This window comes from Ptychodera flava, chromosome 15, assembly GCF_041260155.1.
Source record: "Ptychodera flava strain L36383 chromosome 15, AS_Pfla_20210202, whole genome shotgun sequence".
In the NCBI taxonomy this organism is placed as follows: domain Eukaryota; kingdom Metazoa; phylum Hemichordata; class Enteropneusta; family Ptychoderidae; genus Ptychodera; species Ptychodera flava.
Window position 1 is genome coordinate 39,731,868 of NC_091942.1, and position 14,490 is coordinate 39,746,357.

The following is a 14,490-nucleotide window of genomic DNA, read 5'->3' on the forward strand; positions in this document are numbered from 1 at the left end:
TTTCCCATTTTATGATGAGTAAGTGATTGCAGCATTTTTTGCCATTTCTGTCTATTATGGAGTACTCGTGATATCCGGAATCAAATTGATTGGCTTCTGTCACACATGTTTTCAAACATTGCTTTACCATTTTTATCAGATAGGTCACTAATATTTGCCAATAAAAATCACAAGTGGTAACATGAACTTGGCCTTGATTTTGGTATGTCTCAGCCACCGATACAACTAACATTCTCATTTTATACTGTACCCCTTCAGGTATTCACTTGGGTAGCTGTGGAGAAAAGTCAATACGATTTCGACCAACTTTAGTCTTCCAGAAACACCATGTCGATATCATAATGGAGATGTTCCATAAAGTTATGATGAATTAAACATTCATTTCAAATGCACCAGCTTGGACAAGATGAACGAACAAAATTCAGAAATTTGTGTACAATTCCATAAATAGAGATTTTGTGTACAGTAGACAGTATATAACTGCAATGTCTGTGTTATGTACAATGTTATCTAAATCTTTCAATAGATATATTTAAAAGGATGGGTAAAGATATATGTGTTGAGTATAAATTAACTATAATAATGTATTGTTGAGACAAATATCTTCGATTTACTGTAATGTCTGGCTATTTTTAAGGGGAAATTGAGAACAGGACCTTGACTTTTGTGCACATCCTTTGCTTTAAAGGGACAATGTCGGCCATTTTTAACTACTATAGACTATAGTCTATATAGCAATTGGGATGGGTATCCGTCCGGCATCAGTCTGTATGTATGTATGTATGTATGTATGTATGTATGTATGTATGTTCGTTTATGAGGCATCCATCCACTCAAATATCTTGAGAACCGCAGTACTTACTGATTTGATATTTGTTGTGTAGATGAAAAATATGATTTTGAGAAACATATTTTTTAATTTTTTGATGTTGTTAGAAATATGCAAATTAATGCCAAAAAAGGCGTTTTTGGTAAAAAATCTTGTTCTTCATAACCGCTGGTCAGACAGCTTTGTTATTTGGTGTACAGGTCCCTAGGGATAACCCAAATTAGATTTGTTCAAATTGTGATGAAATATGCGAATCTGTATTTGTAAGGAATTTTTTTGTCATTTTTGGTCAAAACTTTATTTCATCAAAACCGCTCGTCTGACAGCTTTTATATTTGGAATACAGGTTCCTACAGATAAACTAAATATGATATATTGAATATATGATGAATCTGCAATATTGTATTTTTGGTGCAGTTTTTGCCATTTTTGGTCAAGAAATGTGTTTATCAAAAACTACTTGGTTGATGCCTTTGATATTTGGTATACAGGTCCCTAGGGGTTGTCTTTAAGTGTGATATATTGAAAGTTGATGAAATCTTCAATTTTTGTACTTTAGGGTCAATTTTTGCCATTTTTGGTCAAAATATTTGTTCCTCAAAAGTTACTCATCTGATAGCTTTGATATTTGGTATACAGGTTCCTAGGCTTTATCTTAATGTAATACAGTGAAATTATGATGAAATCATCAATTTTGTATTTTTGCAGCTAATTTTGCCTTTTTTGGTCACGCCATCCTGAAATGAGCTATCAAAGATATCAACCTTCTTCATTGTGTGACAAAAAGTTATTCTCTACATAACACAGCAGAGCTCTGTCGACTGTTGGGACACTTGTTTTTTCAAAACTGCTGGTCAGACAGCTTTAATATTTGTTTTACAGGTCCCTAGGATGACCTTAGTGAGATAATTTCATACAGGCAGGAAATACTTAATTTTGTATCCATCATAGCTTCAGGGACTTTGGCCCTATGTTTCATGAATTTTGTTTGATATGAGACACTATTTATATTGTTTTACCTGTTGAAAGATAATGAATGGGTGACCATGCATTTATTTGGCCCCGATTTAGACAAATGAAACCGTCTCATGCCCATTTATTCTTTCTCGTGTTGGTTTCATGTATCGTGTCTGCAGCAGGGATGGAATATATGTATCTTTCAACTTGTCAAACAATATAAATAATATCTCATACCAAATAAAATTCATGACAAATAGCCGACTTTTTCCCTTTATAAGCAGTAATTGCCATTGATTTGTAAAGCAGCCAAGCATAACAATCAACCATGTTAGTTTTTCATGGGAGAGATTATTCATGGAAAATTAAGTGTTAAAATTTTACTTTCAGAGCCTAGCTGTTTTAAATATGAAGCAATTGTATATCAGTAGTTGAACTTCAAGTTTGTGTCATATTGCATCAATGGTGATTTCGTTCTTTGTGTTGATTTTGACAAAAGATGAAACAGTCTTTGCTTCAAGAATTGCAAGGCAAAAGTGAAAGATGTTTTTCCTCTTCTTTATTTCTTGATATTTAGTCCCTACGGACATCGTCCAGGGGGACTTATATGTTTGGTCATATCCGTACATGCGTCTGGATGTTAATCAGTGCGTCTGTGCGTCCGTTCATTCACCAGATATCTCAGAGATGCCTTGAGTGATTTCATTCAAACTTGGTACAAGGATTACTCCTTATGTCATACATTTGCACATTAATTTGTTTCAAGAAATGATCCAATATGTGCACATATAGCGGCCATTTTCTCACAAATTTTTCATGTCCTTAGCCATAACTCAGGCACGTCTACCGGTAAACAGATTTTATTCAAAGTTGGTACAAGAACAGTGACCTATGTCATACATATGCACGTCAATTTGTTGTACGATAAGATCATGGCTGCGTGGCAGCCATTTTGTTATGATTTTTTCATGTCCGGAACCATAACTTAGACATGTATCAACCGATTTATTAAAGTTGGTACAAGAACATTGACTTATGTCCAGTGTGCCCTCTAATAAAAGGGACTTCATGAAATTCCTGAGTCAATTGAAAAATTTGAGAAATTTTCTTGAGTCACAATGTATAATTTCCTATTCATCTTACAATTTTCTTGCGTACAGAGAATATTCATGAGTCATGGACGCCAAATAGGCTTAGACTAGAGGGCACACTACTTATGTCATACATATGTACTTTGTATTTTTTTAAGGTAAGATCAAATACATCTGCTGCGTGGTAGCCAATATGTTACAATTTTTTCATGTCCGCAGCCATAACTGTGACATATATCAACTGATTTTATCCAAAGTAGGTACAAGGACAATGACCTATGTAATAAATATGCATGTCTATTGATTTCACAATACAATTCAAAATGGCTGCCTGGTGGCCATTTTGTAATGTTTTTGTCATGTAAAGAGTCATAACTCAGACATATTTCTACAAATATCATTCAGAGTTGGTACAACGACATTCGCCTACGCCATACATATGCACAACAATTTTGTTTCACGACATATGTAGCAGTATCATGTCAATTATGAGGCTGATATTGTCAAGAAATACTGCATCAAATTTCATAAAACTTAGTAGCTTGTATTTTTGCCTTTAAAGTATCATTTCATAATTGAGAAAGTCAATTCTTGAAAAAGTTAATTTTAAAATTTATTTTTTCAGTCAAGACTAATTTTACAAAATATTATAGAAATAACGGACGACGTGCTGACCATTAACGTTTATTTATGGGCAAGGGCGAGAGGAAAGCCAAAAATTGATGGGCGAGGGTTGCCAAGCCTGTTAATTTGGCTTTCCTCGAGCCCGCGCCCAAAAATGTTAATGGTCGGTGCGGAGTCTGTTATTTCCATTATATTATCAACAAACCGGAGAAAACCGTCAAAATTTGCGGAAATTTTCAGAGCGAACGACAACTTGGCCCCAGAACTGAGCAATACGCGGCGCACTGTCACGTGCGCTGTAAAATATTGGCAAATCTGGAAATATTTTCAGAAAAAAAGTATCTCAACCTGGCCCACAAGTGCTCCATTTTATTTTGTGATTAATTATGATTTATGTTTGAGCTGTAAAGTTACGATACTTTGAGTTGTTAATCTTATTATTCATATTCACGGGCATATAAACAGACCATTACTGTGTATTTGTGGTCAGTCACATGGTTAAGCTCGACCAATCAAAATGCGACAGGCAGGGTATGGTAATATAATGGATTTTATTTGGAAATTCAAAAGGACTATCCACATTCAGATATTCAAATTGAGATGAAAGTAACTTATTTCCATTTTGATTTATTTTTCACAAAAAATCAAGTTAATCATTGACAATCATCAAAATTATTGACATTTGGTCAAATAATTGTAAACGTTACATATTTGTATATTTCGGATATTCCTGAGGCAAAACTTTTCAAAGAGATGAAAAAAAGAAAATTTGAAAAATTTGTCTTTTGGTACCCCATACATTGTCAATGATTGGAATTTGATAGAACTGACAATGTTTTAATTTATATGACCCTTTGTCTTTGTTGGTAAAAGATGTTTGCAAAATGGCCAACCTTATCACCTTGATATTGGGTTTGTGGGTTCATTTTAGGCCATGTATCATCCCAGACTGGAAGTTCCATTGCTATAGAGGGCGTTCTCTACATTCCCTGCTCGAAGGGGGAGCTTAAACAGCACCCTCGAGCAATGGGTCGTTCAGTCTTGTATCATCCTATTTTGTACAAATTGTAAGAAAAAGAAATCACCAGAATTGCTGTTCCAGTCACCATCATAATAGACTTTAAATAGCATATTAAGTCAACAATTTTCAAAAAATTGCAAATATTTAACATCATGTCATTTACTTCCACTAGTGTCTGAGTTTAATTAATATCAAGCATTTTCTTAGAGAAACAGTCAGCTTGAATTTTTCCCATTAATTAGTGTGCAATGTAACCATATAAGCTGCTCTTAAGATGCTATTTTTTCATGCAATCAATAATTGTTGCTGATTAGTTTGGACGTCAGTGACTGTTACATCTGTAGTTGTACATTTTAGAATTGTGTATCAAAATAATAAAGTTTTGTGATCAGTTAAATGTTTGAAGTGGTGTTTCTGTGAACTTCTTTACAGCAGCATCTCAGCTTATCATATGAATTACAATTGTAAAACACAACACTTCAACTGTTCTCATATATTACAATATTTGGGAATACCAAAGAGTTTTGGGAAACACTAGCATACAACTATCGGAAAGCAAGCCTGCAGTGATCTCCCCAAGGGGTTTTAGCAGGGCGGTACCAGGGGCGGTACTTCCCTTCTTTTACTTTTTGCCACCACGCTTTATTTTTTATCTACCCTTGATTGTAATGCAACATCATTCAATCATCAGTATTTTTCCATAGGCCTGAATGTTTGTTTGTACTTGAATTGTCACAATCCTTTTGTCGGTAAACAGGCACATCCATTGTTTTCAAACAATGCTAATAATTTTGCACCTTTTGCAGACAGTTTCCATGTTCTTTCTTTAGGTTTTTAATTCGTCTAAAATAAAACTAAATGGAGTGAATTGTGTGGTAAAAAGCACAGAATCTCATTGACCATACATCATTCACACTACATATGTTTCTAGCTTAAGTTCAGAAGCCGTCTGATGATAAAGACTTTGACAATAAAGACTAGGTGACTTGAAAGTGTTTACCGATCACAAAAGTACATTGAAAGGCTGAGAAACAGCTAGATCTCACCAATGCCAAAGTTTACATAATTCATGGATTTCATTCTGCACTACAATGTTACAAAGTACCAATAATTGCCAAGCAGTCCCCTTTGAGCCAGCCATAAACAACCCATGTGAAGAGTCAAAGAACGCAGATACTTTAAATTAATATTTTCCATGCAAGCTTACTAAATTCAGCAGAATATTATAGCTTATACGTGTATTTTTTTATTTTTTATTTTTTATGTATTTTGAACATCAAAAAGGTTGTCTTTAACATTTAAGTTGATATTTTCCTTAGCAATGTCTTTCCACCAAGTCATCTCTTCTTGCCAAAAAGAGGCAGAGAAAACACAATTTGAGAGAAAATGCTCAGTTTTCTCATTAAAAACCTTACAAAAACTACAAACAGACTTGTCAACTTTACCAATTTGAAAAAGTATAAAATTGTTACAGACCACATTATTAAGATTTTGAATTGGAACTCTCTGACTTTCATATTTCTTACAACTTGTCCTGGTAATGTATAAAATAATTCCATTGGTAGTCAGAAATATTAAAATGAATTGATAGTTTCTGTTTGCTTTGGGAGGTATGAGCCTTTGTTTTAATCAACATCCAGTAGACTAACTTAGCTGTAACTTTTTTCAGGGGTACAGAGCCTGATGCATGGTTTATAATTGACAAAGACAAAGGCTTATGTCAGCCTGACTTTTCCAAGGCTTGGTGTTTAACTACCTACAGAATAGCTGAAATTGGAGTGATCCACTGAAACCTATTTATATGGCTATTACTGATACCTCTAGGGCTGATAGCTTTGAATGTTAAAGGACCTCCAATCATCATAAAAATCTTTCACATACTATATTCCAGCTTTAAAAGTCTTTGTAAAATAGAGAATAAGTTAAGCGTCGATGCGAATATCTTTATCATTCCAAAGAAAGCGTGGATATATCAGTGCAGATACATTTTTCCAGACAGAATGCACGTCTGTATAAAACTTAGGCAAACTTTGAAAAACGTCAGAGTTGTAATTACAGTAAAATACAAGATCTCATCCGTTTTTAAATAGATAATGTTAAAAAGAAAAATTTTCAAATAGAAATGATTGTTCCATCTCAAAAACATTGAACCCAAGTAATTCTGGAGACTGCTATCATAGTTTATATGTCTGGCATTTTAAACCTCCTTGATAATCATCAATTACCGTTGATTATTTTTACCAGAAGTTTCTTGTGTTTCCCGAAGAATGGAAAAATCACATCATTTACTGAATAAATAAATGAAATGAGCACTGAAAGCACACATGCTCTATACAGTAATTTTGAAATGACAAATGTTTTCACAACTAAAATAAGACCATAAATAGATAAATTATGTATATTCCAACCAACCAGTACTTGAATTTACATATTCTAGCTCCTGACAATCACATTTAGTATGTGTTATGCTGGAGCAGTAACCGACCAGTTCAAATAACTTTCATGTATATCCAAACAATGTGACTTTTTGCCATCATTCAGTAGGCCTGCTTCACATTCATGTCAAATAAACAGTAAATACTGAGGAGTTACAAAGGACGTCGGTGCCCCCGGGCCCCATGTTTTATTGCTGTCTTTCCATAAATAACCATATCAAGCTATAGTCCACACTTATCGTAATGCACGTTTACTACATACAATTTTGCATTTTATAATCCCGACAACCCTAAACGGTAACTGAGTCATTCACCAATAACAATACCCTTTGTGTTCAGGTTCCCATAGCCAAGGCTTGGCCGCCACTAAGAAATGTCGCTGATGTCGTGATTGGTTCAGAACGGTTTTTAAAAGAAATGGGTCGTGGCCACGCCGTGTTCTTTCCCGGTTCTTTTAGACTATCATATAACCACTTCCTTTTAAGGAAGACGATTCGAGGGGTAAGCGCATAATTCGAAGTTCGGATTTTCGAAAGACCAACACAATACAAATTTTATATGAAAAAAATCTCTGTATATAATATTTATGATTCACACAGACACAGAAATGTATGACAGCTTGTAAATTTGGGCCTTCTAAAATAAACGACCCCGTTAATGTAAACATTAATCTGAGGACTTTTTTCTATTCATGAACTATGGTTTTACTAGCTTGTCCAATCCTAAACTACTTAGCATTTTGGTCGTTGTTGTTGTTGCTGTTGACATACAGTTGTCAAGATTAATAATGAACATCACACACATGCGGTCCATATTGACAATAGACAAGGAGAACAGATTTACTAAAAGGGTTCGGTAATTTCTTCGCATTTTTGAAAACAGACGATGACGAAGAAATTCGAAACGGCGGTGGTTCATAGGTAAAAATGCCAAAACTGCTTAAGGGGTTACATCCATCAAGACTTTGATGCTTAATACTGCCTGGTGTGACATAAAAGCTATCGGCATCTCTAAACGTTAACTGGTCTTTAGTCCTTAACTTCGCAGCTAGATGTCAGCGACAAGTACTATTTTTCATTGCCTAATTGTATCATTTGGACCTCTTTGTGCTTCGTGGGAACTGGTCAGTTTCAGCCCGGGGGTAGGGTGGGTCCCTGGAGGTCACCTGTTTTTTTTTACTATGGTGATGGGGTCACCATGTTTTTGAAATGCTCAATAGGGGTGTTTTTGAATTAAGACACAGGGATCATAATTGCGTAAAATGTATCATGCCAGGTAGGCCTAACTTTAATATGTCAGAGATATCCGAATATTTGCAAATTGAAGGTTGCTTTAGCTTAGCATCATATCATGGAGTAGCATCATTTAGTTACATTTTTTTCGGCACGACCTTCGGGCGCATAACTGTATAACACAAATTCTTCAAATAATAATATCTGTTACTGAATTTAATGCATCGAGACAGAAAACCAATATAATTTCAGTCAATGATGACAGTTTTTTAATTATTGTATTTGTATATATATATATATATATATATATATATATATATATATATATATATATATATATATATATATATATATATATATATATATATATATATATATATATAATATTGCTCTTGGGGTCATCCCTTTTTTCGAAAGTTGGAATGAGGAATCAGCCTGTTTTTGGTTTGTTTCCAAGATGGGGGGTAGTCCTTTTTTTATGTTCGCAAAAATAATCCACGCCACCAGGCCGAAGAAACTGACCAGTCCCTTAATTCTGTCACCATTAATTGACATTGAAAATCGAGCGTGAATTGGATTGTCAATGTGAATCGTTATAGACCATTTACCGTTAACTTCAACAACCTCGCCATACATACTCGAGAACTCTCAGAAGATGATGATGACACGAAATTAGTACAGTCCGTGTTTTCGTTCGCGATGAGTCGATCGAATGGTGTGTGTATCATACATAAGTACATAGGCAGCAAAAGTTTTGATGTCTCAGACCGTTCAAAGTTTCCAGTGCATTTTATTCGGAAAAGAATACAGTAAAGGTGAATGACTTTCAGGCAAATTAAACCAGAAACAGTGACAGTTTTTAGTGTACGGCGCGCAGCATTGTCGACATTATTGTTGGATCACACTCTCTGGATCGAGTTTTATTTATTTAATCTTATTTATTTATTTATTTATTTATTTATCTATTTATTTATTTATTTATCTCGAACCAACAGGTTGCCCCAATAACAGGTTCGTTTGAAAATAAAAATATAATACAAAAACAGTTACAACGAAAACAAACAAACAGGAGATTTCAAATAAATAAACAGCAACACCGTGAAAGACACACAGTTATACATCCAGATATAAGATATCATTCAGGGAAAGGATCTTACATACCACGGCGAAAATTACTGGAGTTATTAAAAATATCTAAATTTTGCTTGTTACTGTTAGAATTAAAATATGTCTGAGTTCATGGTCAGAAAATCGCTATGGTAAAGAAACATCCTCAAACAAATAAAATTATCTTTTAAGTGTTTTTTTTTACATATAAAAACCGGATGTAGAAAAGACGATGTCTACACCGGGTACTTGTTCTTTGCTGTTCTCCAGTGGGCTGATAGTCGCCTCACTATACAAGGCATCTATCAGCTGACAGAGCATTTTGCATAACACCTTTGCGTGCCGTGTTTGAACTCACAAGGGGAAGACTATTCTCATTAAATACATCAAACCACAACCCTTGAAGACTCCGAGCTTCAAAAATCTACGTCAGCATAAGCTACTTTGACCTGGCCGTTCATTGTTTTGCTCAACCGTTTCAAAACTCTACTCATCCAAAAAAGAGGAAAAGTGAACTCTGTGACGTAATATGGTTAAAATATATTTGACCAGTAAATTTGAAATTGTTGCGACTTTTTACAGCGTATCGATGATGTTGCAAGTTCTTTTAATATGGCGATTTTCCCCTTGAGTTGTAATTTACATTACACATGGAGAGAGAGAGAGAGAGAGAGAGAGAGAGAGAGAGAGAGAGAGAGAGAGAGAGAGAGAGAGAGAGAGAGAGCACTGACCATGGCCAGTAAACAATCAATGACAAGTGAAATGTGGGTTATATAATGGTCTTAACTTGCAGTAAGACATCGTGCATTGTGAACTACAGTTATTGAAGTTTGTACAGGTAATGTATCCGCCACAAGTATAGTTTTGCAACGACCAGTTAAAAAGGTGGGTAATTTGCATAGTAGCAAGCATTCTTTTGACAGGTATATTTTCTGACCATTGTTCATTTTAACAGTGTCCAAAAGAAAGGAACATATCGAGCAGGGGCAGTAGTGAACTGTACATAACTGTAACACTCCTCTTTTCGTCCGCACATTGACGCCTATAAAGACCACCAAATGCAGTTTGCTTTGAGCAAATAATAAGGGGCGAATACAGGGTCAAAGCTTTATAGATAGGGTGCGAAACGGACTTTCAACAATGGAAGAGGGCGTAGCTCAAATAGTTTAGATTTCTTAACGCTCACTCTCTCTTTCTATGAATATGTATGAGTTACCTAACAATAAACGACTCAGTCCTTACGAGTGAGTGAGTGTTCGGTATTCCATTTCTGTTACCTTCACCTGAGGTTGGGTGTTGGCGCCCATAGTTTCTTATGCACCTCAGCGGATTAACACTCATGATTACTTTTTGGAGCCTGAGGAACAAGCATTAACCAGGAGAATTTGTTCTAAATTTACTTCTCAGTAGAATTCTTGGTGCTCTTAGGTGTGCCGTAAGTAGCCTGTCGTCCACGATGCGTGCTGTCCTGATATTAAGTTGGTTGGTTGTTATGGTGGCCACGGTGCTGGGAGAGAATGGTAAGTAACTTGTTAATGCTCAAAGGCAGGAGAATTTACATACACAGTATGAAAAGTTTCTTGCTGATACCGTATTTATTCATTTATATTTACAATAATCGAATGTATTCCGTGCCTGTCGAGTAAAGTCCATGAAAGGAGTGGTCATCACAATAGAATTGCTAACTTTACGACCTTCCTTGTATATCAGTGGTATGTGCATTCCCGGCTTGAACTAAGACTCGTGAGCTAACCTTTACACTATTCCAGTATTTGACTCCCTCGTATTTTAGAGTGTCCTTTATGTTGTTGTAGAGGTAGAAAGGGGCATTCTAGATTTGTATTCTCATCACATCTAGGTTTCACATACCTTATACCTGTGATTGTATTTTCCAGACTTTTGGAGTATAGGCCTATTCTGAGACGATGAGGTCGAATAACAATCGGGTCAACAGTCCTTCCTCATTGGCCATGTCTGATAACATCTTTAAATTTGACACCTGTACTACAAAAATAATACTGCCCGACTTCATGTCGGACAAATTTATCGTTATTCTAACATTCACAGTTAAGATTGAAATGTTTATTGACAATATTTCAGGACAAATAATTGCACGTTTCTTTTTTATTAGTCTCACGAATAGAAGTTTCCAATGATTTTAAAACCACCTGTGAAAGTTTGGATGAAGAGAGGTGGTCACGCGAATAACATCGTTATAAGTGATCATGAAGACATTTGGCCTATGTATTCAAAAATCAGGTCCTTTTGTTTTTACCCGAAGCAAATGTTGGTTATTAAATAACTTCTTTTTTAGATTTTAAAAAGTAAACAAATATCAAATTATTTAGTTTTGGTCGGTTAGTATTCAATTCCATTTTAGCTACGATGATAACATTTTTCCATAAAAGGTAACATAATTCGAGTGAGTACGCTTGTACAACAGTGAGGTCAGCTGTTTTGAGGACACATTGAAACACGTAACTCAATGTGTTTGAAAAGACTGCTTCGGACAAAAGCAACCATACACGTCAGCCTGCCTACGGGTCATGCGAAACACTCAGTGCAAGGTTAACGATCGAGCAATGTGTAGGGTGTATATTAGGTAAAAGTGCGTTGTAAGCTAAAGCAGTAGAAAATCTTATAATATTGTGACTTTACAACATACAACGTAGTTTTATTAAATTGCGAAACAAATCAATTAAGGGAGTAGCCATTCGATTTCATTGTGCAATAATCAGACACAATAGATCCTGTTACGGGTTGATATATTGTAATGGCTAGGGAGCGCCATGTTTAGTTTGATCTGGGCGCATTGTGATCAGGGCGTTGCCTGAATATTCAGTTGGCTGAGTAAGACCGGTAGCCGTATTATTAAGGACATCTATCCGGGCGTCAGCACAAATACTAAACCATAACGAGGAAAGGCCACGTTGTCGAGGGTTTCCGAACAATCACAAGGAAGGATGGTACACCATGACTGTGTAGCAGGGATGTCGGCGAGTTTTTGTAATTTTATATAGGACAGATACTAGTTGATCACTGAACGGAATTGTTCCTCGATGGCGTACATTGACTCTATTGTGACGAGGCCAATGATATCACAAATGATGTGTCCTAAAGTCTTCCTGATCACGCTACTAATTTCAAGCTTTTACGAACCAGTGAAAGCAATAGGAGGTAAAACACATTATGTATCATGACAGCCATGAAGACAGTACATGGCTTGTTGTCGTATTTCGTATTTTATTAGTTTAGTTTACAGATACGAAAACGGAATGTTTACATGTTAAACCCTCTAATTGAACAATTAGCTTTTGTGTCACATTGATACCGCAATGGTTCGGAATGGCATATATTATACAGTGACATTTTGTTCATTTAAGAATAATTGCAGACGTTCAAACACGCGACGAAATACTTTAAAAAATCGAGTGGGCCATCTGTGCATGTGAAATACGCATTCACGTTCGCACATATTACGTGTTCAGGTGTTGCAAGACCAGGTGTATCTCTCAGCTACATCTTGTACCAATGTTTATTACTCTTGCTGGCATTAGGGTATCAAATAGAAGGTGGACTCTTTCTAACGATAAAACCCTGCCATCCCAAACATCATAATTTTCTTTTCATGGTTGTATGGAGGCTATCTTCAATCATAGTTCACCGCTTAGTGGCCATGACGTCATAATAAACTGGTGAACAGAGAGGGAAATCGATTGAATAGTACACGAAGTATTTGCCATCAGATAATTATAAAACCAAGGCAACAACCGTTTTACCACACAATACTCAATGCCACTGCTAAACATTGGTGAAGTATATATTTAGCATACGCTCGTAATTGTTAGTAATCTTCAGTATTGTCACAGTCGCCTCTATCTGGATAGAGGTTCTGTGTTGGTCTGGTCGACGCAATCGCCGCCATTTTGATTTCAAAATTCTAGATCTGAAAGGTCAACAGAAAGTGAAATGCTGCTGCTTTCCGCAGTATTCACTGTATTTATATGCAGAATTTGAAGGGCTACTTAGCATTTTTGCGCTGCCAGGTTGCTTTATTTCATTCAATAGTACTTGACGAGTGTGATATGGTATAGCGACAACGAAAACATGTCACGGACAGCAAATTACTATCACTGAATTATTTCCTGCCCATTTCAAAGCGATTTATTGTAGTGATTTGCTTTGAGTGAAAAGTTGGAGACCTCCCTCATGGTACTCTCGAATTTTCAAGCCCCCACACCCCCACACCCTTTTTGTGCCCCTCTTCTTTTCTGCTCCTGCCGTTATTTGTACTGTTTCCCTCGTCAAACTGTTTTTCTTGATTGAAATGTATCAAGTCAATTGAGAGGATGAGGTTACGCTTCACTGTCACTACAACATCCATATTAAAATTGTATTACTTTTGTTATTAAAACATTATCGGTCAACAACCTCAACCCACATCCCCGGGATGTGGTTCAGAACGCTTCAACCCCAACATCTACAACAGAAAAACCAATGTGCAAGTAACCCGCTGAAAATTGGAAGATCGATGTCATTTGTCGAAAGTGGAACAACGAACTTCACCGTTCCCTTTATAGAAAATGCCTGACTTCTCCACCAGGTCGACATCCTTCCGCACATTAAGATTTATTTAGTGTCGTAAATGCACCAGAAAAGCAACAGGCGTGGCAAAGGGAGGCTCACTGTGGAAATGGACGGAATTTCTTTTAGCGAGGATGATACCAAATCATGATGTCATCTCGAGAAGTTCCACAAATACAACTTTCATGAGGTCATTAAACCGTGGCTAAACTGCTGGTATAAAATGGAGGGTTTCCCAATATGTCAACTGATAGCTCTAAATCAAGTAGCTTGGTTGCATTTGAACAATGAGCAACCTAAACTATTGTAAAATTTAAAATAAAAAACTTACAATGAATGAGTACTAAAATCATGACCAGCCATCACACGAAATATATATCGGAGACACAAATTTCCAGCCTGTTACGGTACTTTAGAGCGCTAGTAATTGAGTAATTTCTTTGTTTTTGAAGCCTAATTTAACATTTCTATAACATTTTGCCTAGTATTCCGCATACTGTCTTTCAGTTGTAGGTGGATTTTACTCAAGGAAATTTAACATTTTACCGCAGTATTCTCATTGCTTTTTTCTCAACTTGAATACTCTGCTAAATTTTGTGAAATGTTTCAA

The 14,490-nt window shown here is 35.9% G+C and overlaps 2 protein-coding genes across 4 annotated transcripts in view; both read left to right on the forward strand.

Moving 5' to 3' along the window:
- Nucleotides 1-4,927, forward strand: part of LOC139152167 (4-aminobutyrate aminotransferase, mitochondrial-like) — a 57,813-nt gene extending 52,886 nt beyond the window's left edge. For both annotated transcript variants that reach the window (XM_070725287.1, XM_070725288.1), the window contains exon 15: nucleotides 259-4,927. In XM_070725287.1, the coding sequence (XP_070581388.1) occupies nucleotides 259-374 (116 nt within the window). In that variant the 3' untranslated portion in view covers nucleotides 375-4,927. The remainder of the gene's footprint in view (nucleotides 1-258) is intronic.
- Nucleotides 4,928-10,532: 5,605 nt separating this feature from the next.
- The window catches only part of LOC139152169 (neurogenic locus notch homolog protein 1-like), an 86,335-nt gene continuing 82,377 nt past the window's right edge, over nucleotides 10,533-14,490 (forward strand). The window contains exon 1 of one of the 2 annotated variants that reach the window (XM_070725290.1): nucleotides 10,533-10,816. In XM_070725290.1, coding sequence (XP_070581391.1) covers nucleotides 10,753-10,816 — 64 coding nt within the window. In that variant the 5' untranslated portion in view covers nucleotides 10,533-10,752. Of the gene's footprint in view, nucleotides 10,817-12,073; nucleotides 12,474-14,490 lie in introns of those variants that run through there. The other variant, XM_070725289.1, reaches the window with a different exon arrangement.